The sequence below is a fragment of the Prionailurus viverrinus genome, chromosome D2 (assembly GCF_022837055.1).
Source record: "Prionailurus viverrinus isolate Anna chromosome D2, UM_Priviv_1.0, whole genome shotgun sequence".
NCBI lineage: Eukaryota > Metazoa > Chordata > Mammalia > Carnivora > Felidae > Prionailurus > Prionailurus viverrinus.
The window spans coordinates 40,554,923-40,581,343 of record NC_062571.1 but is presented as its reverse complement, the minus strand read 5'-3'; the positions used below and the strand labels follow the sequence as shown (position 1 = coordinate 40,581,343).

The 26,421-nt window shown below is 47.6% G+C and overlaps 1 protein-coding gene across 3 annotated transcripts in view; it reads right to left on the bottom strand.

Annotated features, from left to right (window-relative positions):
• Positions 1-2,292: 2,292 nt before the first annotated feature.
• Positions 2,293-26,421, bottom strand: part of SH2D4B (SH2 domain containing 4B) — a 92,428-nt gene continuing 68,299 nt past the window's right edge. For 2 of the 3 annotated variants that reach the window (XM_047826292.1, XM_047826291.1), the window contains 2 exons: positions 9,468-9,688; positions 2,293-5,545 (listed from right to left, as the gene is read on the bottom strand). In XM_047826292.1, the coding sequence (XP_047682248.1) occupies positions 5,453-5,545; positions 9,468-9,688 (314 nt within the window). In that variant the 3' untranslated portion in view covers positions 2,293-5,452. The remainder of the gene's footprint in view (positions 5,546-9,467; positions 9,689-26,421) is intronic. The other variant, XM_047826293.1, reaches the window with a different exon arrangement.

Genomic DNA, 26,421 nt, shown 5'->3' with positions numbered 1-26,421 from the left:
GGGTGCCGAGTGCATTCAAATGGTAAATTTTATGTTACGTATATTTTACCATAATAAAAAAAAGTCACGCAGAGTGACCGCTAGATCAGCTCATCCGACGTCCTGTGAGAACACACGAGTCTGCACAAACAAGCTAAAAGAGATTGGGCTCAGGCAGTTCTCTGGCCTGCTGTGGCTGAGTTCAGTCTACGTTTGGCAAGTCACAGAACAGCTTTGCCAAGATGCAATTTCTGTTTTAATTCTCAGTTCGCCCATCCCACCCTAGCTATTAGATGGGCTGTCTCTGACCTTTTCAGTCTCATTGGTTGGTTGGTTCATTCCTCTAGACAACTCAAAGTAGTGGATTTGAGATTCCAACCCAAGGCAGCCATCATTTAGCTCAGCCTGTGATTTTCGACTATGGGGCTCCTGTCAAGGGTAAAGCAAGGCTTTGAGATCTGCATAGTCCATTTGTCCCGAATCTATAACAAACACAACCCAACAACATCCACTGTGCCACGCATGATAAAACACACCAGTAAATATGACATTGTCGGACCTCGGCGACCGCACAGACAGAAGGGCAAAACAGACATAGGCACAGTTAAGTGTAAGAAAGGGTGATAAATTTAGAGGCAAATGATTCAATGTCCACGTGAAGCATCTATATAACCGTGATAGTTACTGGCTTACATTTGGTTAAAACCCTTTGTCAAAGAAATGAGCCTCCTTTCTGGTTACCAGAGAGGGGGTGACATGTATTGTATTTAAAATAGGAACGCTGCGACTTCAGCCAGGTCACGATCTCGCCGTCCGTGAGTTCGAGCCCCGCGTCGGGCTCTGGGCTGATGGCTCAGAGCCTGGAGCCTGTTTCCGATTCTGTGTCTCCCTCTCTCTCTGCCCCTCCCCCGTTCATGCTCTGTCTCTCTCTGTCCCAAAAATAAATAAACGTTGAAAAAAAAAATTTTTAAAAAAAAAATAAATAAATAAAATAGGAACGCTGTCGGAAAATGTAACACATTTTGTTCAGGGTATAAATATAGTGTGAGAATCGCTCCTAAGAGTAGATTTAGATAAAGCAGACCAAGAGAGCAAAATAATTTGTGACATATGCACGTAATTTAAAGCCAGGGTCAGCAAGCATTCTCTGTAAAGGGCCAGACGGTAACTATTTCAGGCTTTCCAGGCCCTCCACAGCCAAAGACACGATGTCAACAAATGAGCGTGGCTCTCTTCCAATAAAACTTTCTTTATGAGTGCTGAAATTTGAATGTAATAAAATTTTCACAGGTCATAAAATGTTATTCTTCTTTTTAACTTTTTTTCCAACCACTTGAAAATGTACAAACCACTCTTGGCTCTTACTTAGGCTGTAGAAACATAGGGCCTCAGGCCAAATTTGGCCTGTAGCAATGGTTTGCAAAGCCCTGCTTTCAAAGCTGGTTTCTCAAAGTGTGGCAGACAGTTCAGCAACATCAGCAGCACCCAAGGGCTCATTAGAAATACAGAACTTCAAGCCCCACCCCAGATGCACGCAAGGAGAATCTGCATTTTAAGAACATCCCTTTGTGTCTGATTTGCACACCCGAGTTTGAGAAGCACTGGTTTAAGGTCTACGCGGACTCTGAAGCCAGGTTGGCAAATCCCAGCTCTAAAATACGAATTCCCAGACAGGTAACGCTGGGGAGGTCCTAAACTTCTCTGTGCTTCAATTTCCCCATGCGAAAGGTGGAGATGATAGCATTGTCTGCCTCAGCATGATTGTGAGTACACACACACACACACACACACACACACACACACACACAGCTGAAACAGAATTTGTCATTACTATTACGAAATCTCACATCATGTGACAGTTGATGCTTGAACCACATGGGTTTGAACTACACGGGTACACTTATACGTGGTTTTCCCCCCAATAAATACAGTGCTCTAAATGTATTTTCTCTTCAGTATGATTTTCTTCTTTTTCTATTTTTTTATTATCTTTTTTATTTTAGAGATGGAGGAGGAGCATGAGCATGGGAAAGGGCCAAAGGGAGAGGGGGAGAGAGAGAGAGAGAGAGAGAGAGAGAGAGAGAGAGAGAGAGAGAAAACCTCAAGCAGGTTCCATGCTCAGCACAGAGCTCGACATAGGACTCAATCCCACGACCCTAGGATCATGACCTGAGCCAAAATCAAGAGTCAGACACTCAACCAACTGAACCATCCAGGTGCCCCCAGTATGATTTTCTTAATAACATTTTCTTTTCTCTAGGTTCTTTATTGTAAAAAATACAGTATATGATACATATAAAAAAGTAGGTGTTTCATTGGCCGTTTATGTTATTGGTAAGGCTTCTGTCAACAACAGGCTATTAGTAGTTAAGTTTGAGGTTACTCAAAAGCTATATGTGGATTTTTGAGCATGTGGGGGGCCGGTACCCCTCACCCCCACATTATTCAAGGGTCGACTACATTTTCACAGGCCACCATCTGAGACAGTCACGGTTTACCCCATTTCACAGAGGAAACGATGGCCCAGAGAATTGGAAACACTTGTCTAGGGTCACCGAACAGAGGTCTTTCTGGCTCCAGATCTGGTCCTCAGGCTAAGGAAGGGTTCAAGGGTATAAAAAAGGGCCGCACTCCCCAGGCACCCGGGTCTTCATGTCCAGGGCTCCATTCCCACTCCCAGAAGCCGCTTGCGGCCTATGCTCCCCAGACCCCTGCACCCCAGGTGTCCAGCTCCCCAGCTCAGCCACGTAGGGCTCTCCCTGACCGGGACCCCAAGTCACCCTTCCATTCGTCGATGTTTATCTTCCGATAAGTTGCCTAGTGTTTTTTACAACTTCTCTTTCTAGTTCCAGACTGTAAATTTTCTCTCTGCGAAATCTTGTAGCTGACTGACTGTTTTTCATTATATTTGCAGGGCTCGGGGAGGGGAAAAAAAAAAAAAAAGCCAATCCCTTTATTTGAGAATCCTGACATTTATTAGCATAATAAAACTCTCAAGATGAAATTGCAGTTTTCCAGACAGTAATTTCATTTGCAGGACAACTTACGAGGAATTTATTTTAAGGCCAGGTAAAACCTAAAATATATGAGATGTGCAGAAAGTGCCGGCCCCAAACAGAATGAAATAAATGTGTTAGGCATGGAAAACCCAGCTGTTGTCTCTCACATATTAATTAGGAGCGACAGAAACAACAGCTCAGGGGTTCAGGTTCTCAACCCTTGGTCTGCTTTCAGAGCTGCTGCTAGTTCTTGGAATAAGAAGCTTCCTCTAACACCTTGAAAATCAACACCATGTTCCCCTGACACATCGCTGCTGAGCCCAGAATAATTGTTGCTGTTAGTGGGGTTGTTATTAGCAATGCCTTCCATTTAGATGAAGCTTTCCTACTGCTCATGTAACTGACCCTCCAAAAAAACCAGTGACGGCCACACAAAAAGCTCTCTTCTCAGTATACTGAGAAGCTTTCATGGGGTTAACTGACTTGAACAAAGTCACATAGTCTGTAAGTAGCATGGCCAAAACTAAAATTCAGCTCGTCTGAGGCCACTCGACGTCTAACAGAAGAGAATCGAACCATAATCGGTAATAGTTTTAAAGCACTTCCGTATTCAGGAAGCCGGCTTCCTGCCTTCCCTTGGTTTTATTCATTCAGGGGCCCTGTGAGACGGCAGAAGGGTGCCAGGTTGCAAAGCTGACAGTATCGAACACATCTATCTGTACGATGGGGCCTTCCCTGGCTTTCCCTAAGAGGCAGAGCCTGCGGCAAATGCCTCTGTGGTGTCATTCAGCTCAAGAGTGCCATCCTGGGGGGGAGCAGGAGAGCGAGGCGGGGAAGGAGGGGGGCCACACAGGAGGGGGTGGGCCTCATCCGGCCGCTCCTTGGTTCCATCGGGACTAGTTGCTCCGTCTTGCAGGACTGTTTTCCCAGAGGTCATAGGAAGAGCTGCCAGTCCAAACAGCCCACCCGGAGGAGGAAGACAGAAGAACTAATCCTCAAGCTGCTGTCTCCCATTGATGCAAGCTTCACCGCATGGGGAGTTAACTGCCCTGCTCCTGCTGGTTTTCTGGTGTCTTCTGCGTCTGCAGCCATAGGGGATGAGAGGCCCAGAGCCCCACGTGGGGCCAGGTGGCGTTGGCTTATCTCAAATGAAGCTGATGGGCCCAGTGGTGAAAAACAGAGTCCACGCAGAACTGATTACAGTGATGGTGACCAGGGCATAATAAGCAGCCAAGGATGTGAAGAGTAGAAGAGGCAAGAGAGGAAATGGAGCGTAAGAGATAACGTGACGGAAGAGACGCATGATGTGAGAGGTGCGTGACATAGGATATGTGTGACGTGACCATCAAGTAACGTATGCCCGTCCACCGACAAGGCACAAAGTCCATCCATCCTCCCACTCCCACCAAATACGGGGCTTCTAGCATTACAATACTAGTAAGGTCCAGGGTGGGGAGTTGAATGCAAGTCTGCTTGATGCCACTATAATATTCCCATCACAACATGCTGTCTCTACGCATATGTCCATAAACGTGAAGGCAGAGTGTGGGCAAAGACACTGCCCCTGAGAGTTATTCAGGGGTCACAGGAAGAATCCTGTTGATATGAAAAACATAGCCAGAGTAAGTGAACACAAGGATCAGCGTCCAAAGGACCGTAAAGGCAGAAGTAATCATTTGAATAACCTGCATAAAGAGGGGTAAATCCTAGAGAGCAAAGGCTTTTTTGGATTTATAATTCACCCCAGGTTTTGCGCACATTTATTGGGACTGCATGAAACCACTGCCTCAATATTGTAAAACCAGGGTCAAGATATGCTTCCAAGACCAAGCAGGGGTGGCAAATAAGGAAGGCAGGGCAGCATCCATCACCTATTCTGGAAGCGGGGTCTCAGAAGCCTTGGGTAATTCCAACGGTAAAATCAATGAGGGCAATAACATACACCATTAAAGACGCAGCATCTCTATTTTCCATATAAATTCTTTGCAACGTTTCTTCCATCCTCTCCATGACTTTATAAATGGAACAGGTAGGAAATAACTTACTAGAAACGACTGCTGATTAGTGTTGGAAAACTTTCAGAAGAACTGCATTCATTCAAACAAATATTTATCGAATGCCTACCATATGTTAAAATCGGAGTTCGGCACTGGAATTATTTTCGATTATTAAAACATGGTCCATGTGCTCTAGGAGCTCGATTTAGGGCAGATAGGCTTCTCTTCTGAAGTCATAACTAAACTCTTCGTGAAAGAGTTGCAGCAGCTATTTGCAATTTCTGTCCTGGGCATCGGGACAGGGACCGATAGCACATACGCCATATATTTCATATCCCTTGAGGCATACTAATCTACTTAATCCACTGGATGGTGGTGGATATTCCAGAAGGCCATAAGGAAGGATTTGAGCTGGGAAATTCTTGAGTTCAAAAACTGGATGCCCAAAGAAGTCCAATTGGTAAGGGGGAAAAAAAATCATTCAAACAACAGATGGTAGTCTGGCGGGCTGTCCCTCTGTCCACAGGGTTCCTGCAGCAGCTCTCCCCCTGAAACAGTGATAATTTCCTCCTAAAAGGGAAAACAAAAAGGAAAGCGCACTTATAATCAAGTAAGGGAAATAAACATCCGCCAGAGAGAGACCAGTTCAAGGTAGAAAGTCTATGAATATGTATCTGCCTTCTCCTCACTCAAATTTATAGAAATGACAGGGGAAAAAAATCTGCTTTTAAAAAGAAGTAAATCCATACTGGGAAAATGGAAAGAAATCCAACACGGGAAAATAAGAAGGAAGGCCATCCACAAAGCTAAATGTTAAAGAGTACTGAAAAACCAAAAGACCCACAGGATGAGAGTGTCGGAGGAGATAACGTAGGGCAGGGGCTGGGGAACCCCATACAGCAAAGGTCTTTGCCTTGGGCAGATCAGAAGTGAGGAGAGACCACCAAAGCTCCTACACTCCCATGCCCAAAAGATGAGCTAGCTACTCACTATCAACTCCAACCCTTACAGCACGGAGAGAACAGATTTGGGAAATAGGGACTACATCCATTGATGGATAAACAGGAAATTTCAAGTTCAGACACCACCTCATAGCTCAAAATCTATGAATATTTAAGGAAAAATCACACCTGTAAAAGAAAGATGCCAAACTCAACAACAGAATGGACATTGAAGAGAAGGTCAAGTTTATAAAACAAACGGAAGGAGCCTTTAAGGGATGGGTATTAATCTCCTCAGGAGAACATAAGAGCATAAATCATCCATGAGATAAGAATGGGCTATATTTTTTTCAAAATTAAAGAACCTGGAAATGAAAAGAATGCCCATTTAAATAAAAATTTCCATAGAAGACCTGAGGGGCAGGATGGACATAACTAAAGAGCGATTCTGTTGCTGGAAGAATTGACACATCAGTAAGAAAGGAGATGTCTAAGTAGAAAATGGACAGAAGACAGGAACAGACAATCCCCAGCAGAAATCCAAGTGGCCAGTAAACATATGAAAAGATCCTCTGTGCCAGTAGGAATCAGAGAAATGCAAGCTAATCAACAAGGAGATACAGCATCTGCCCATCTAATGGGAAAAAATTAAAATGACTGATAATCCCCAGGGCTGGCAGCAGTGTGGGGAAACAGCCTCATCTCGCTTTGGCAGAAGCATGAATTGGCGCTATGTTTTTGGAGGGCAATCTGGCAGATCTTTTCAAATTAAAATGTGCATAATCTTCTATCCAGCAATCCCAGTACGAGGGATCCATCCAGAGAAATCCTTGCACATGCGCCCTAAGTGACATAGACACAGACAAGCAAATCTCTGCAGCCCCGTTTGTGATCGTGGGAGCCTGGAAGCTGACTAAGTGGCCATTGCGGAACACCATGGGGCACGTACAAGGATGTGGTGCGTGGACTGAACAGAAACGTTTCAGTAACAGCCAACGTCCTGATCACTTACAGATGTCAGGTATACTGTTTCGGCAATTTACACAGTGCTCTCTCAGTGAAACCTGCCAGTGACCCTAGGGAGGCGAGTGCTATTTTGAAACCCATTTTACTGAGGAGGAAACTAAAGCATCAAATCATCAGTAGTTGCCTGCAATCACACACAGTAATGAAGTTGGGATTTAAAACTTAGCAGACTGCTTCCAGGGACCATGCTTTCAAAAAATATACCATATGATATATTGTGTTAAACAAAACAATCATATTGCTGAGCTATTAAGTAAAGAATTGTCCAGTTTATGTGAAAATTAACAAAACTATGTATTTCCTTATGTACACAAATTTCTATGTTAATACTGGATTGAAGTGGGGATTTTAATATTTATTTTTGAGGGACAGAGACAAAGTGTGAGTGGGAGAGGGGCAGAGAGAGAGAAGCAGAATCCAAAGCAGGCTCCAAGCTCTGAACTGTCAGCACAGAGCCCCACGTGGGGTTTAAACCCACGAACCGTGACATCATGACCTGAGCCAAAGTCAGCCGCTTAACCAACTGAACCACCCAGGGGAAGTGGGGATATTAAATGAACAAGGCACAGGGCGCCTGAGTGGCTCAGTCAGTTAAGTGGTGGACTCCACCTTAGGTCATATCTCATGGTTTGTCAGTTTGAGCCCCGCATCAAGCTCTGTGCTGACGGTGCAGGGCCTGCTTCAGATTCTCGCTCTCTCCCTCTCTCTCTCTGCCCCTCCCCTGCTTGCACTCTCTCTCAAAATAAATAAATAAACTTAAAAAAATCTTTAAAGAACAAGGCTTTCACCTTGTACTGTATCTGATTTTTCTTAGAATGTAATCATAAATGAGTTGTGTAATTAAAATTTTGATTTACACACGCTGGCCATCAGATTGCCACATGGGCATTGATGAGCTCTCCCTTTTGTGAAAGAAACAAAATTGGATTGGCAGTCTCCAACCCCAGATTCGGAAGAGAATAAAGACCTTCAAAGATACTGTTCAAGCCTTCCTGTGCAGGAACCATAGCATAGCATCTCCGAGAGACGGACCTTTTCCCTTTGCCTAAACACTTCCAGGGGCAAGAAGTTCATCGCTGCTCAAGGCACATTATATTTGATAGGGGAAACCAAGCAGTGTGGTACAGAGGGAAAAGGCACAAGCTTTAGAGGCAGACAGCCTGAGGATTAACTGCTGGACCTAGGGGTACCAGCCACGAAAACTTAGGGAAGCTACCCAAGCTCCCTGGCTTTGGTTTCCTGATCTGTGAAATATGCCTCCCTCACAGAGCTGCCATGAAGATTACGTGAGACCATGATGTACAGCAACAGGCACAATGCCGGATACAGAGAAGGTGCCAACATCCACACATGCCCTCGCTCTCTCTTTCCTAGAATTGTTAGAAGACTGTTCCCGACACAGGTAGAAATCTGCCTTCAACCTGGTGAGTCCAGTTTTCCAGCCGTACTCTCCAGCCAACGTCTAGGTATTTGTAAACGGGTGATTGTCTATGTGCTTGACTTACAAGGTCAAGTCAGGAGCTGTCCTCAGAGCCCTGGGAACATCCATGAAGAGAAAACAATACAAATCCAAGAGTCCCTATTACAGCAAAAACCCAGTGAGATGGTCAAGTAACCCTGAGAACCTTTCCGCAGGTGCAAAGCTCAGGGAGATGGTGAGCTCCCACCACTCTGTCTCTCGGAATCCCTCCCCCACCCTTCTGGGCCATCGAGTTCCATCTTAGGCTTTCTCCCAGCTACCAGTTACCACCGTGCCAACAGCCACATCAACACAAAAGTTGCTCCTGTCTAAATATATTGTTCGGAAGGCAACATCTTTCCCAATGAGAGGTCTACAGCAGGGGACAAATAACAAGACAGGGTTCTGGAAAACAAGAACTTCCATACCGCTTCCCAGTTACAGAGCACTGTTATGTACACTGCCTCATCTAATGGTCATGGGATCTGAACTAAGTACTATTTATATCCATTTGCCTGGTTAGGAAACTCAGGTTCAGGGAGGGCTAAGGAACCTACCCAAGGTCATACACATACCAAGTGGTAAAGCTGTAGTTGGAACAAGAGACATGGTAACTCTACTAGAAAAGCTTCTCAAACCACGGGGCTGACAGCTAGGCTTCAGCTAACCCTACAGAGCTGCCAGAGACCTGCCTAGAATGTTCTCAAGCAGGACATCCTAGGGATGAGTTGTAGGTCAGATGCAGGTTTGGACTGAAGGTGAGTCAACCAGCTCCTAAGTGTTGACAGTAGGAAGCCCTCAGCTACTCGAGGTGAGAAGACGCTAGGGATCAGGTGCCTGTATCAGTCAGGGGGTAAGCCAGAGAGAAAAACAGAAGGTCCCAGAGCCTGTCTAGACAACGGTACTCTCTTCCACCCCAATGTTCCATGTTCCTGTGATCCTACAGACCTTTGGGGGCTGCGTGCTCCCTCTCCACCTCCTCTCTTAGAACACCTACAACCTGGCTCTCCTTCAGCTCAAGTTTCTACCAGTCCCATCTCTCAACCAGCACCCCTACGAGGGATACCTTGTGGAAATCAATGAGATCAGTGAGCGTCGCATGGCGATTGGGGTCCACTCCCAGGAAGCTGTAAAAATCTCCAGAGGCATCCACAAGAAAGTGCTTGAACCCTTTCTGCAGGCGATAGGAGAGGGTATAACCCCAGATTTTCTCACTGACCCGGACCAAAAATGCTCCCTCTGTCATGTTCTCAAGGAGATCTTCTGCATCTTCTCGGCTAATAATTCCTGGTTTAAAAGAGGGGGGGAAAAAAGGCCATAGGTTCAGCAAACCTTCCCCTGCCACTCTCCTCCACTCATCCCTGCCCCTCATCCTCCTTCAAGGGTGTCAGGAAGGGAGGCTGCGGGGGGCTCAGGTACTTGCCTCATTCCACAGTGGGCTCACCTTGGCCCAGAACAAGCTGTCTGGGCAGAATTCCTACTAGGACCTGAGTTTAGCATTCTTTCCTCCAAATTATGCCACACTAACTTGGATTAACTGGGTAAGCAAAGAATTAGCAATGAGCCAGGATTATAGCATCTATCAATTACACATAAGAGTCCTGCTTTGATAACAACACTGGAGGGACTTACGATTACTACCCCAGTTACCTTTCCTGTACCCGTGAATGAGCGCCTGAACACAGCACGTCCTCTTAAGAAGAAAGAGGGCTTCCTCCATCCACCTGCAGACACCAGGCAAACAGCTCAAAGGACAAAATTTTCTACAGTCCTTCACAATGTGCTTTCACCACAGTATGAAAGGCGGTCTGGCCCTGGAGTCGAGTATTCGCCAGTGGCTATCTCCAGCAGGGCTTTTAGGGAGCTGTGCTCAGGGATAGAGCACAGGAAGCCATGCGTCCAGTGGGTCCGCCTCTGAGGGCAGGGCAGTGGGAAGAGGGCAGGAGCCAGAAAACCTAGATTACCTACTGACCCCTGCCTTCACCCGGGCTACAGGATGTTCAGCCAACCCCTCAACTTCTGCGGTGTCCTTCGACGTTTAAGTGATCATCTTAATCCGACCACTTCAAGGGCACCTCACAACTTTCAAGTCAGATAAAGTTCGTGAAAGCCTTTCGTAAATCGAGAACAACTGGGGACATGTTGGCTGCTGTTGTCCTCTGTTATTTCGGGGGAGAGGAGGAGCACACTGTCTTGTTCACACGCCCACCTGTTCACCCGCTGCATACATTCAGTGGGATCATTTACGGCAGTGACATAGCCAAGGGGTAGAAGGCAGCTGGGCTGTTCATCCCTGTGACCCAGGGACTTGTGACTTGTCCCACGCTGCACCCTGGTACCGCTTTCAATACTGCACTTTCCTGTAGTGTTCCCCTCCCCCCCACACACACACACCACCATCACTCTCCTACTTATAGGTCATCTGGCCAGACTTTCCTTGCACCCAAAGCAGAGGACATAGAGGCAATCACACTGTCACCTGTCCCCCTTTTAAAGACAGCCAACACAAATGGGGGCCACCTCTTTCCTCCTTGCCCAGGACTTATCAAGAGGCAATCAAGTGAGCCACCCTCTCCCCAACCAGGCTATAGAAGTAGGAAATTAGGAAGAGAGAGAGGAAGGGAAGGAAGTAGTGAGCCCTTCTGCCACAGGACACCTGAAGAATTGCACACAAACCCCTCGTAGGCAGGAGGGTGCACCCTGGGGCTGTCCCCTACCCCCAGGGAGGGCATTAGTGCCTTCGGCCGGGGAAGCAATGACAGCCAAAAGAGGGCCAAAATGGCCCACCTGGAATCTGTCATAAGACTCAGCACAGTCCCTCACCCACCTCCCTGCCCCAATATCAGAGGACCTAGACCCTAAAGGTAGCTGGGGTGGGGAAGAAAGTGAGACAGTATAGAGCCGGTTCAGGAGGACGAGAGACCAGCAAATGTTACCCCCAACCCCATTCCCCACACCTCAAGCTAAAGCCCAGCCCAGACTGGAAACTGGGAGAGGAGAGAAGTGTTACATGGGGTAGGAGACTGAACAATCAAACTTGAATAGGACTCGACTTTTTACCGCCCGAAAGTGACCAGTAAGACCAAAAGGACAATGTCATGTCTCTCTGCCATCTAAAACCTTTGAATAGCCCCTCTGAAATCCAGCAGAGTCCAGGCTCAGCAATGACAGGCACTGGGCTCTGGGACCCCATCTCACCCACCTCTCTAGGCTCATTCACTCACTCCCTCATGAGCCATTACTGGCTGCTGACCTCCACCCCCCTTGTGCAGAAGCCTCAGCCCCAGCCCAGCCCCCTTTGTCCCAGCGGACCCCAAATCCTCAATGAAGGATGTCTCTTCTCTCCTGGGAAGCACAAGCTGGTGATCACTTACACTCTGCCTCTGTGCAAGATAGAAAAAGATGTCCCTCTGAGCGGTAGAATTTGAAAAGGGTGCCCATCTGGACCCAAATGGCCAAGCTCTCGTTTCTGCATTTCAGTCCCTCCTGCCCACAACTAGCCCTCTTGGCAAGTTCGCTTTACTCAGTGCGCAATCTGCTCAACCCTATCAGGAAATCATTTCTACACCGGGAGGCTGCACGGGATACCCACCTTCGAGCTTTCATAACGCCCTGCCCAGAGGCTATAGTACACTAGGAAACAGGCTGTGAACGGCTCAAGGATAGAGCCTGTGGCAACCGTGGGACCCTCAGGATGGACTCCGCTGCAAACGATGTCTGGACTGACAGCCTCCAGCTGCTGCTCAGGACGTACCGCTGAAGCATATTCTCCCCAGGCTGCTTCTGGCACAGAGGGTACAAGACCGAGTGCCCTTGGGGCATCTGGGTGGCTCAGTCAGTTAAGCGTCCAACTCCTAGTTTCAGCCCAGGTCATGATCCCACAGTTCGTGAGTTCGAGCCCTGCACTGGGCTCTCTGCTGTCAGCGCAGAGCCCGCTTCAGGTCCTCTGTCCCTCTCTCTCTGCCCCTCCCCTGCTTTCTCTCTCTCTCTCTCTCTCTCTCTCTCTCTCTCTCTCTCTCAAAAGTAAAATAAACATCAAAAGAAAAAAAAGACTGGGCGCCCTTGCCTCAGAGCACAGAGGTTTCTATGACTGAGCACAAGGGTACTGGAGCCACCGTGCCCACCCAGTGCAGGACTTCTGAGTGAGCAGTCCTTGCTCTGGGGTTTCCCATCAGCCCAAGCAAGACTTGCCCTGAGCTGCGCTCCAGTAGCAGGCTCCTCCCCCAACCGCCCCTCCTTCCCTCACTCCCTCCCTCCCTCCCTGCACCACTGTCTGAAGACTCCCCACCTTCTCCTGCTCCCTCTCCCCTTTATCCTTCATGGGCATTTCTTCCAGTAAATCCCTGGCACTTCTGCTTCCCAGAAGCCCCACACTGACACAGAAGCTGATGTCTGTGCCCCAAGGACCTGGAATGCTGGGGGGCTTGTCCAAAGCAGTAATCCAGAGCGTGGACTAACACCACAGCTCAGGGACTTGTTCAACAGGTGGCCTTGGGCAGGTTACTTAAGCTTCTGAAACCCAGGGTGGCGTCCCCATCTATTAAGCAGTCGCACTAATACTATCTACGTCTTAAGGTTGCTCGAGCCTACATTAAATTAATGTGTGAACGTGCTTACCACAGTGGCTGAGAACACAATGGCCATCTAATTTTTTTTTTATATAAAAAAAGAATGCATGCAAGCAGGGGAGGGACAGAGGGAGAGGCAGAGAAAATCCCAAGCAGGCTCCATGCTCCGTGTAGAGCACAACGCGGGGCTCGATCTCACACAGAACGGGCTGAGCCAAAATGAAGAGTCAGACACTCAACCACTTAACCGCCTGAGCCACCAGGCACCTCCGCAATGGCTGTCTAATACACGTAACTAGTTTGTCCTGGCCACACAAGGGTGCTGCTCGTGTGCCAAGACTGGATGTCACCTTGCGCTGGTAGCAGCCTTGGTCATCGTGCTGCCAGGCTGTGCTGCCCAAGCACCCAATCCCCCCAGACTGAGGCTGCTGAGGAGGACTTCTTCTGGTGGGGACTGCTCAGGTCCCTGGGCCCCAGCCTGCACTGCCATCACCACCTCCCCCCCTCCCCCCGCAGACTCTTCCGGGTGTCTGGAATAGTAAACATCTGTGAGACCTGCCCCGCTCTTGGATACTTAACCTAGAAATCAAAATTGTATCTGGACCCAAGACCAAAAGGAGTACAGCTTCATCGTTTAGGACGGCACTGGCCATTTCACAGCAAACCTGACCCCCAAGAGAATTAGTGGCTGGGAACCCCGAGGGACACTTACAAGGAGAAGCTGTCACATTTTCCTGCCCCGTTCACCCTGCCCTCCCCATCTCCCTCTCTCTCTCCCTGGATGGCCTCTAAGCCAAGTGTACTGATCCTAAGCACTAACCATACCCCAACCCATCCCACCTCTGCCCCTTCTAAACACTCCACAACCTCTTGGCTGAGGAAGAAGGGAGAGCTTCACCTCACCCCTTCTGACTGGGGAGCGAGCACAGTGCTCCCCAGGGATCACGGGAACTTTCTGCCTCAGCCAGTGACCAGGGCTGGCTGAGGGGCATGGCCAAGGCCCCACAGCACCTGTTCTGGAATGGTCACTGGAGACTGCAACTGTAGATCCCTTCTGAGCCAATTCTCACCCACCAACGATGAGAAATGTAGCGTTTCCTGTAATTTCTCTCCTTCCTCCCTTTAATAAGTATGTATTAAGCACTCTCTAGGAGCCAAGCCCCATGCTCAGCACCTGGGAGTCAGCACTGAATGAGAAACAGTTCCTGCCTCCCAGAAGTTTTGACTCTGGACAGAAGTAGAGATTGGCAGAATTTTTCTATTTTATTGTGTTTTTTTTTCTTTTTTTTTTTAAAGAAAAGGCTCTCCGTAACCAGTGGTGATCAAGGCCACGGGTGCTATGGGAGCACCCAGGGGAAGCACCCCACCCAGCTCTGGTGCCAGGGGCAGAAGTGACAGTTAGACTAAGACCAGAAGGGTTAAAACAGAGGGGTGAGGCAAGTATCTGTTTTGCAAAAGGGATTAGCACATGAGTCTTCATGGCAGGAGAGGAGGCCAACGTAGGAGATGGGTGGTGACAACATACACAGAGGTCGGCAGGGGCCAAGCTCCCATGCGCTCCCCAGACCATTAGAAGGATTCTGGACCTAATTCTGAGGGCAATGAGAAACGACTGGTGTTCCCTAAGCAGAAGAAGAATATGAGATGTTCAAGGATAAAAAAATGGCCTCAGGGGGCATGAATTATAGGCACACAAGCTAGCGATCTCAATGCAATGAGGGCTCCTTCATCTAAGCATTTCTTCATAGCTACATTTCCATAGCTACAGCACTGGAATCTAGCTCCCAGACCACTAGTCTGCCAGAAATGGCTTCTATATTGAAGCAGGGGGGCAAAAGGACACATCGGGGGTTACATGAAAAGCCTCATGTCACAGCCAGCATGGGACACCATCTGGGGCCTCAGTGGGCCTCATCTCCTTTGGTCTTCCTACCATCCCAATTATCATCACTTCATAACTGAGGACACTGAGGGTCAGCAAGAAAAGGGACTTCCCCAAGGCCACAGAGCTATTAAATGGCGGAGTCAGAATTTGAACTCAGGTCCTCAGACTCCAAGTCTAGTACTCTTTGCTCTACACCATGTTATCTCATGCAGAGGACAGTAAGGGCTGTGAAAGGCACAAGAAGGAGGAGACTAATGTGGCCTGTAGAAAAGTCAGGGCAGGCCTCAAAGAGGCAACGAAGGGGGATGAGAAGCAGGCCTTGGGGGCTGGGTAGATTCCATGGCCGTAAGCCGAGGTGGTGAGGTAAAAGGGGAGAAGGAGGGATAAAATGAGTGAAGAGTCACAGCGAAGACTAAGAAGAACGAGTCCATGGCACATTTATAAAAATGCAACCTAAGAGAAGCCTAATTTAAGTCTCAGGACAGGAAGAGACACAGCAGATGGACGGAAAGATCTAGCACGTGTATGATCTGGATCCCAGAGAAGACCGGTGAGGAGAATGGAGAGGAGGCAATATTTAAGAGTGATTCATCACAGACACATCACAGGGAAACTGCACAAAGCCACTTAACGTCTCATTTTGTCAACCAGAGAAAAAGGCTGATTGTCTACAAAGAATGAACAATTAGACTGTTGGTTAACTCCTCAGTTGCAACAGTAGAAGCCAGAGGACAATGGGATAATATTTTCAGTGCGCTGAGAAAAAAAATAACAGTGTTTAATGAAACTATCTTTCAAGGAGGACGAAATAAAGGCATCTTCTGAAAAAAAAAAAAAAAAGTTGAGAAAATTGACAATTAGGGATATTCTAAAGGACGTACTTCAGGTAGAAGAAATTGGATCCTGGATAGACCATCTGAGAGGCTAGAAGGCATGATGAGGACAGATATCACAGGTAAGTTAACAGTATATGTTGACTTACAAAATAATACTAATAATGGATAGTGGAGGGTTTAAAAAAAGATAGAACTGTAATGTTGACAACATCTGATCAGTTGAGAGTAGAAATGCTGGACTTCAAAAAATCTATGTGTTTAGAGGGTACCTGGCTGGCTCAGTCGGAAGAGCACGCGACTCCTGATCTTGGGGTCGTGAGTTCAAACTCCATGTTGAGTATACAGATTACCTAAATAAATAAAACTTCAAAAAATAATAAAAAACAAAAATAGGGGCAGCTGGGTGGCTCAGTCAGTTAAGCTTCCAACTCTTGATTTCGGCTCAGGTCATGAGCGCACGGTTCATGACCGAGCCCCGAGTTGGGCTCTGCGCTGACAGCACGGAGCCAGCTTGGGATTCTCTGTCTCTCCCTCTCTCTCCGCTCCTCCCCCACTCACGCCCTCTCTCATGTGCCCACTCTCTCTCAAAATAGATAAATAAACATTAAAAATAAATAAAAATTCTGTGTGTTTAGGAAGAGGGTAACGATATACATCAACTTTAGGATACGTGAAATATGAATGTTAAATCCTCTAAACCAACCACTGAAAGACGAGCACTGAGAGCGGTATAACCTCCAAACAACGGAGATGGAAAAATGCAATGAGAGAAAAGTTTTTTTCAATGAAGCGTGAAGCAAGCTAATAACTAAAAAATAACGCCACTATAGTTCCGTTTATATTAAATGGAAAAGCTCACAAAGCTAAACACTACAGTGTTTGGAGATTAACATAGAAATAAGAAATGAAGCAAAGAGCTGATGGAGAAAATATTCAGGCGACAGATCACAGGAGCAGGGGCTGGCCTGGGGACGAGCACACAGGTGCTTCCAGGATTGGTCGTGTCCCCGCTGCTGAAGCTCCCTTCACGCCCTTCACATCTGTACGTGCACACACCACGTATATTCAACATTGAATATTTTATTTAAATATCATTGCTCTGTACCTCCCCACACATTATGCTATGACATTCATTCAAAGTCGGTCAATGTCCTTTGAGGGATGGGGAGGTTATCACCTAGGAAAAAAAGGATCGCTAATGAGCTTTAAATGTCAGTGTTGGCTGTTTTGAGTCTCTAGAGCATGGTTCTCAACCCTGGCCCACTCTGACTGAGTCTTGTGTCAGTCACTTTGGGAACAACAAGCATCGGTCATGTTTACAATCTTCTCAGGTAATTCCAACTGGCAGCCAGGTTTGAGACTCGCCGAGCTAGAGTGTAAACAGTCTTGCAAGCCAGGATTGGCAAAAAGGTAAAAAGTGATTTTTACATTCTAGAAACTTCCTCTGTATTTAAAGTAATACTTGGAGGTCTGAACACAATTTAACTGACCTACTCTAGAGAGGACATGGGATAGGTCCTATGAGAAGTCTCTGCCAGATGGGAAAGAGCTTTTCCTGGGCTGGGGTGGGACAGAGGGGATGAAGGACTAAAGGGAGGGACCCCACTCATGTTCCTGCACCCCACAGATATTGAGAAAGTAGAATATCCCCCCGTACCCCAATTTTGCCCACATAATAGAGCCACAATTAGGGCAGAATGATGTATTTGGAGACAGAAGAGCCTGATGATCATGTCTGCCAGCCTCCCCAAGTTCCTGTGAATCGTGGAGGGGACCAAGGACCTCTACCGCGTTCTGGTGTGGGATCTGGAACATGGGGCTAGAGCAACTCTCACATTTGGCTGCTGGCAATAGGGGCCGGATCAGCTTTCTGGAGAGCCACTGGTACCCCTAGTCAAATTAACTGCATGTATACCCTCTGGCCCAACAATTCCATTACTGAGATATATTCTAAAGAAATCGTCACACAGGTCCATAAGCATCTGGCGCCAAGAGACGTAATTGGTTTAGACTGATCTGTGGTGCTGGTAAGTTGGGGGCAATCAGGGTGTCCATGACTCAGAGTGGATGAGCAAAACCAGGTAGATTCACCCTGAGGAATACTGTGCAGCAATTAGAAATAATAGGCCAGAGACAGGAACAGCATGGCTCTCGTAAGAGATACTCGGTGAGACAGAGTGAGGAACAAGAATGATTTACCTCAGCTTTCAGGCAAATGTACGTAAGCACAGGGTAGGACAAGGTAGAATCTGTGATGGCAGCAACATCATTTTCCAATCTGCCCAAATCCCCAAATAAGAAGAAGCAGGACAAGTAAAGACGAAACCAAAAGTCCATGGGCTATGTTTACAACAGAACTAGGTAGCAAGGTGGTCCCATGAACCCCACATACAAACAGTGGTGGGAACAAATAGTCAACACAAGACCTTCACCATACCAGGTGTTTCCACAGGAAGAAGAGAGAAGCAAGAGTAACCAATGGACCTGAGAGCAGTCAACAGGAACTCACTGGAAAGCAGGAGGCTAACTTAAGAACAGCAGTCAAAACTTGGGAAGGATTTGCCTTCTGCAATCCTGGGGAAGTGCAAGAAGCCCACGGTGACACCCTCCAGAGCCACCTTCGACCACTGGGGGTGGCATAAAAATTGAGCCGGGTAGGACAAAAGAGAAGAAAGAAGGAGAAAGTCCAGACCCTCGTCGGGGGAGGGGAACAGAGCCGAGCTACTCCGGAGAGGCAAGCTGCCCTGTTTGTGAGCACTTCACAAAAATAATAGAACAGGAGGCTCTGGAAAGTCCAAAACAACTCTCCAGGCTCTTGTTTCACTTGAAATGTTCAGGCAAACTAATTTCACATAAAAACTAGCCACAGAAAAGCACCAAGGTCAACGCTACCATGAGAAAAAAAGAAAATAAAGAGCAGAGTAACCCCCCTCGGGTGATATATATATACAATATGTATACAAGAACCGTTTGAACAGATACACAGTATTATCAGAGAGGCTGCTTATTGAGGAGGAATGGGAATGTGAGTGAAAAATAAAGGAGAGTAAGAAAATAAAACAATAAGGGACAGCCTTGTTCCTTTCCATAATGATCATAAACTGTGAGGACAAGAGAGGGAAGAGGGAGCCAGTGAAATGAACCTTTAGGACTAAGGGTTTTTTGAAAAAATAATCGTCATTAAGAGTGTAGCCCAGGGGCGCCTGGGTGGCTCAGTCCATTAAGCATCAGACTTTAGCTCAGGTCATGATCTCCGGGTTGGTGAGCTCCAGACCAGAGTCAGGCTGTGCACTGACAGTGCAGAGTCTGCTTGGGATTGCCTCTCTCTCCCTCTCTCTCTGCCCCTCCCCCATTTGCACACGCACACTCGCTCTCTCTCTCTCTCTCCGTCCCTCCCTCTCTCAAAATAAATCAACTTAAAAAAAAAAAAAAGAGCAGAGCCCAGAAAAGAGGCAAGGTGACCCCCGAACTTAGGCTTTGGGGTGGATGGTCTTCACTAACAGCTAATTGATGTCAGTTGTTAAAATTCAGAAGCCCCAGCAAGAGTCAAGGTACAGCCAAGTCAAGTTTAGGGGATAATCAGCGCGGGGAAGGGGACCCCTAAAAGCAGAGAACAAAGTCCAGAGATGAGCAACCAACCACGGCCTTTCTTTGGCTTCCTCCCAAGCCACAAGCTGCCCTTACACTCAGACACTACTTGGGGGGAAGGAGTGATGTTGGAGAGACCCCATGAGAAGGGAGAAGCAGAACTTGGAGTTTAAAATTAAGGTTGAATAGTTGCTAGAAAGTAACCGAGGTAAACTGAAAGAGACTCTTAAACCAGAGGAACCGGAAATTTTAAGGGGTTTTTTTCAGGCATTAGCAGAATGGAGGTCCTGATGAGGTAAGATCATTTCTAAAAAGAAGTAGGGGCACCTGGGTGGCTCAGTCTGTTGGGCGTCAGACAGCAGCTCAGGTCATGATCTCGCAGGTTGGTGAGTTTGAGCCCCGCATCCAGCTCTCTGCTGACAGCTCAGAGCCTGGAGCCTGCTTTGGATTCTGTGTCTCTCCCTCTCTCTGCCCCTCCCCTGCTTGCACTCTGCCTCTCTATCTCCCAAAAATAAATAAACATTAAAAAAACCTTTTTTTTAAAGAAGTTACACTTGTAGGTCTTTCCAGCAACAATTAAAAAGCTTGGTAGAGAGGTTCACATAAATCTATAGGTAGACCAGGGTTTCTCAACCTGGCACTGTTGACATTTTGAGCCAGATAAGGGTCTGCAGAATGCATTGTAGGATGTATAACAGCATCCCTGACCTCTACCCGCTAGATGCCAACAGCACCTTGCAGTTGTGACAACCAAATATGCCTTTAGACACTATCAGCTCTTCCCTGGGGTACAATCACCCCTGGTAAGTTGAGAACGACTGACATGGAGATAGACCCGACAGATCTCTCATTGACAATAACAACAAAAGTTAGAGCAAAAATAGTCCAGGGCTCCTCTGGGCTTTGGGCGTCAAAGGCAACTACAGCGCCCTCTGCTGGGCCTCGGCAGAAAAAGCCAGGGCCAAGGTCAGGGAACCTAAGCCCTCCAGGGCGGCTGCCCCCTGACGGTTGAGAAGCTAGGAACGCAGGAGGGGAGGATGGCCAGCCAAGAAGTCAAGGCTTAAGGCAAGGCTTGCTATTCCTGTCCCAATACCCATTAATATGGCAGGCAGGCAGGCGTCTGCACCCAGCACCCCTGCGAGGTGCAGCCAGCAGCTCCCGACTCCCTTCTTACTGCACAGAGCACGAATCCCCGTGCATCCCCGTGCCTTCTCCCCGATACCTCACCTAATCATCTCCCTGCATCCCATGCAGATGCTCTCAAACCTGCCAACAACTTCAAGTTGCTATCAAAATATTTATCCCACCGGTGCTAACTATGGCAGCCCCAGGAAAGGGAAGGCACAGCTTCAAAAGACGCTCAGCTATAAGGGACCCAAAAATCCACATGTTAGCAAATTCTAAAGCCGGCCCGGGATTCAGTTCCCAGCCCCTCCTCCACCTCCATGCCCATTCCCTGAAATCATTAGCTCTGAATTGCACCTGGGTAACCAAATGAGCTCCTTTTATTTCTCTGTTAGGGTTTCTCTCTGGAAAGAAAGAAATGCAGCAGGGCCAGACACGACGGGTTTACTTTTTATGGGTCTCAATTTATCTGACGTGCATATTTCTTACAGCTTTCACTATAGCTACGCCTCACCGGCCGGCAACTCCTCCATGACGGGTTAGCTATTTCTCACTCATTTTTGTGACTTTCCTTTCTTATTGCCATACTTTCCAGACGGCATCATTAAAGAGGCTGGAATTGTTAAGCTCTTCATTCTCAACAGTTTCTTAAAGCATCCTAAAGCCACAGAGATTGTGATAAAGGAGCTCGCATGCCTTCATTTTTTATACCTCCAAATGAAATTTAACCATAGCGAACTGCTGAGACAAGGGTTTCAGCGGATGAGCTTCTTGGTTCCAGATACAGCCATGCACAAGAGGCAGTATCCCACACCCATGACTGCCTGCTCCAAGCTGACATGCCAGGTTCAAATCACTAATGCCACTGTTGGTGACAGAGCGTTGCAACCACCCAGCAAAATGACCTCCCAACCTGGCTACCCAAGGATCCTGTGTAGCACTAACTTCAACTGGAAGCATAAATCTATTATTTGATTCATGCCGGTCTTGCTGACTGGACGGACAGTTTCACTAGGACAGAGGACAGGGTTTTTTTCCCTCTCTATGATAGACATCCATCAGTCTTGCCCACTCAGGACCAGTTGCCCTTCTTCTGGCAAGGGATCCTGGACCTTCTTTTAGAAAGCCACACCCTCTCATTCATGTCTATGCAGTTGCAGTGGGATGGACTCTCTCCCATGCCAGGTACGGTCATGTGACTCAAGCCTAGCCAATCAGAGGTCTCATGCCTCTGACCATAGGGACTGGAGTCAGGAGTGAGCATGTGACCAAAGCAGACCCAACAAGGCAGGATATGGGGACTAGTATTCAGAGTATTGAGAGAAAACCATGCCCTGTGTCTCCTGGATTTCAAACTCAGCAAAAGTGGGCATGCAACCACAGGCTGATGCATTGCTTGGGAATGAAAACAACATGTAGAGCAACAGAGCTGAGAGATGGAGAAAGGCCAGGCCAACCTAAGCTCCCTGGATCAAGCAAAGCCTGAAGCTAGACATATCTTTGGATTTTTCAGTCATATAAGCAAATAAATCCTCTCTTTGATTCTATCAGTTTGATTTTTTTCTGTTACTTGCAAATGAATGTAAGTTCTGTGAGGGCAGGGAAGTTGTCAGTTTCATTCACCACCACATGCTCTGTACTTAGCATGTGCCTAGCACACAACAGCAGCCTAATAGTAACAATCAATAAATTAATTATGCAAATGCCTTATGCAGGGAGCCTGCCTCCTCGTGCCCCTGCCCAGGTAATTGGGTAATTCCAAACACTGACAATTCCCAGTTTCGCTCTATTTATTGCGTGAGGACTTTGCAGACTGTAGGAGACTTGGAGGGCACCCTTCAGGAATTCTGTGGGAGGGAGGCCTAGGAAACAGCAGACACTTGCCTCGCCAAGAATAAGGCATGGCAGCTGAAACAGTTCACCCCACGACCCAGAGACGCTGGTGTCTCCTAACGGAAGAGCCATCTCTCCCTGCTCAAGGAGACATTCTGGACTGGGCAGGGAACTAGCTCCCTGAGTACTGCATGCCCCAGGCAGTTACTTAACTGTGAAATGGCAACAAGGCTGTTTTGCATCACAGATCCGAGCATGGACCACTGGGGTTTGAACCCCACTGCCCCCCGTTACAAACAGTGGGCCTCATGCACGTGGCCTCCGTTCTCTGTGCCTTAGCTTCCTCGTCTGCGAAAGGAGGCTAATGCTAGCGGAAGCACACATGCGATGTTACAAGGCTTAAATAAATTAACGAATGTGAGCGAGAAGCCAGCATACTTTAAACACTGTGCACCTGCCTCACGGCCAGTATTACCAGTTCTTCCAGAGAGTTGTGGGAGGACTAAATGAAACACCGGCTGTTCCATGCTTACCTGCAATAGCCAGCACAAAGCAAAAACTTAATAAATGATCTGTTACAACATCAAAGCCAGCGTGACGCCACAGGGGAGGCTAACCAACCACACCCCTGTGGATAGCAACCAGTGCACGCACACCTGAGGACCAGTACAAGGTGAAGTGCCCCTCTCCAGGGGCGCCTGGGGGCCTCAGTCACCTAAGCACTGACTCTTGGTTTCGGCTCAGGTCATGATCTCACGGTTCATGAGTTCGAGCCCCATGTCAGGCTCTGTGCTAACAGTGCAGAGCCTGCTTGGGATTCTCTCTTTCCCCCCAGCTCTCTCTCAAAATAAATAAACTTAAAAAAAAAAAGTGCCTCCTTTCCGGGGGTGCCACCAATCCAAGCGGGACTTTGGTGTGCTCCAGATGGACACAGCCCCATACGGCATACAGGGCTCGGAAGCAGACACCCAGGTTTCTGCCTCTCTGGTCGCCTCAGCCACATACCCTCATGCAAGACGAAGTCTGAACATCTGCCCTGCAGCCCTGCCCCTGACCACCTCCTCACCCTGGAGAGAAGCCCCAAACACCCCCATGCCCCCTTGCAGAGAAGCAAGGGGGTGGGGAGAGAAAACCCCAAAGACCTCACCTCCCCCAAAAGGCAGTTTAACTAAAAAAGACGACTCCACTGAGTAGGACAAAGTTAACCAAAAATGGACTAGAGTTTATTTTTTCCCTACTACCCAGAAAGGAAAAGGAGGTGATGAGAAGTTCAGGATATGGGAGAAAATGTAGAAAAGCAAGGGAACTGCATTTTCTCTGGACACTGACACCTACATCCCGACTGCACAAATGTTGGCAATGCCCCACTGTCTGAAGGGGCGGCACATTTGTGTCGATTACAGGAGAAACCATACGTTGATTGCATATGCAAGCCATGCTGTTCTCCTCCAGGAAGCATTTCTAGGCTGTCGCAGGGATAGGGGCCACCCTCCCGCCCTGTGCACCCCTGGAGGCTGGTGAGACGGAGTGTGAATCACAACACCCAAAAGCAGCATCCTGGGTTGAAATGAAACCTGTAAGCAAATGCTCAGGCATGTAAATCCATAAAGAACTTAATTACTAGACAGAAGTTAATTTGAGTCCGATAAACTTTTAATAATTAAGCATAAATATTAATGAATCTTCATTTCCAGAAAGTCTTCTCAACTACTATTGTAGTTGAGACTAGACTTGATTCTCCAGCAAATGCCAAAGCCACCGTTATTTGTTTCTCAGGTAAGCAGAGACAGAATAACTAACAGTGGGCAGGTTAGGGGGGAAATGTCACGTGATAAGACCTAATCCCCATCAGACTGGACAATCCACAGGCTCGCTGTTTTGACCGAAGGGCTGTCTGGCCTCTGTTTACACACCCCAGCACTGGGTGCTCGCGACTCCCAGAGATAGCTTATTCCGTGTCCAGACAGCTAAGTGCTGCAAAGTTCACCAGACTGAATCAAAGTCAGCACCTTGTGCCTTTCACCATGTACTTCACATCCTGACCTTGAGGCCTTCAACAGGTTAGGGGACGTTGGTGGTTTCAAGACAGCAGCTGTGCCCCTCGCTCTAAATTTTCCTTCTCAACCCCACGCCTGCCCTCAGGAAAATGCACAGCTGATGCTCTGGGCTGAGCAGTGGCCGTGGGTGCCAGGGCTGGGATGAACTTGGGGCTGGAAACGGGTGAGAAACTAGATAGACTACAGAGCCTGGAACAAAGAAAGTCCCAAAATAGCTTGCTGGAGTTGAAGAAGGGTCTAACCTACGATAGGCACTTCCCAGAGTTAGGAAGATAGGAGGGATCTTTGGGGAACACCAGAAATACGACGGGACTGTCAGAAGAATATTAAATCAATTACATCAACAGAAATCATGGTTTATTGTTACTCTGTTTTTTTTTTTTAATCCAGAAAGAAAACAAAAATTCAGTCCTCTCAAATCCAACTAGATGCCCTAGCCCTGTCCCTGCCCACACATTTTAGTCACCCCCACCTGTGGATCAGAAAGTAAAGATGGCAGGAAAAGAGCCAAAATAAACGTGTGAGGTAGACAAGACACAAAAGGCCGAAATCAAAAACACAGAATGACAGACGGCCGAAAGGAAAGAGTTAAGACCTTGAAAATGCCATTTACAATCTACGCTTTCCCAAAGCGAAAATTAGCGTTGCTCTTCTTTGTAATTTTTTTTTTTTCCTTTTTTGAGACTTTACAGCCAGCGCACAACCTTTTTTTGAAAAAAGGAAAAAGATCCCTTTATTTCTTAGTTGGAACAGCTTAAGCAAGAGCTTAAGAGGAAAGTAGGTCAACTGACCTACTTTTTTCCTCTTTGGAAATGTTTGCATTTGGGATCCGAGTTGGTGGGAAATTTCCATTCCACATTCTGCTGGGCAGCGGGGAACTAGCAATCTAACTTTGACATGATGGATCTGTGACAAGCCAACCATCCTTCCAAATGACCCCGTGTGTTACCCTCACAGCTTTCAAACAACATTGAAAGAGGGGATCATGTTCATAACGTAAGAAAATCCAGACTTTCGCTTTTTGGGGGTGGGAAGGCTAAACAGCATCATCTTCCTTTTAAGCACAGTCATTTGATGTCATCTTTTTCTTCACTTCCTTGACAGCAGAAGCATCGCCTCAGGGTGTGAGGCCACCATTTACATATTCAAATCATGATATGCATCTCCAAAGGCTACCGTGTTTATTTATTCCAGGTAACAAATGGAAGCATTTCTTGTATGCCAGGAATGTTCTAAACACTTTATAAATATTATAACTTAATCCTCATAACACAACTACAAAGTGGATATTACTACTTTCTGCACCTGCCGGTGTCTTCGGCTATTCCAAGCTTAGCATGGATTTCGTGTCTGGGTCCACAGCTGCCCAAGTCCCTCATTCTGGCTGCAGGTTCCAAACCTCACCACGGTTCCCTGTCCTCCCACGGATCTTGGACAGCAAGGACGGGGCCTGGGCTGGTTCACTCTCTCCATCTCGGCCCCAGAAAAGCTAGCTTCTGAGAGTGATCCCAAAGGCCAAACAGGGCATTGCCAGATTTCCCTCCAGCTGGGCCAGGAGACCAGTGGCATCTCCACTCCACAAGGTCACAGAACGAGCAGGCGTGAGATTTAAAAATAAAGAACCCGGGCAGCATCTAAAAGAGGTTCAAATGAATATACAGTAAGGGATAGTGAATCCAGAGGGAACACTTCTAGGCCCCGATCTCCCTCCCTGGGTAACAGTATATTTAAGGGACCGCCAAAATGGAGTAGGAAGGGCCAGGATCCAGAAGCCCTACAGCTCCTGTGATTCCTGCTGGGTGACAGGGGTTGGTTTCTCAAGCTCTCCGGGCCTCAGTATGGTCACCTGTAAAAAGTGAACCATGACTGGGTCAAGAGCAGTTGAGAGCGCCTGTGAGACGGTGCACATCCACCCCCCACCCCCACCCCCATATGTCTAAACAGCCACATGCAACCATCATGCTGGAGGGATCGCCGATGATCAGCGCTGGTCAGCCAACCAAGTCCTTCCATGCAGCTCAGAGAAGAAGGGACCTCCCAGTGCATGCAGTTGGAGGAACTGAGTCTACGCTCCATTCCCACTCGGCCTCTGCCTTCCAGGCATAATCCTTCCCACCTCACAGAGGGC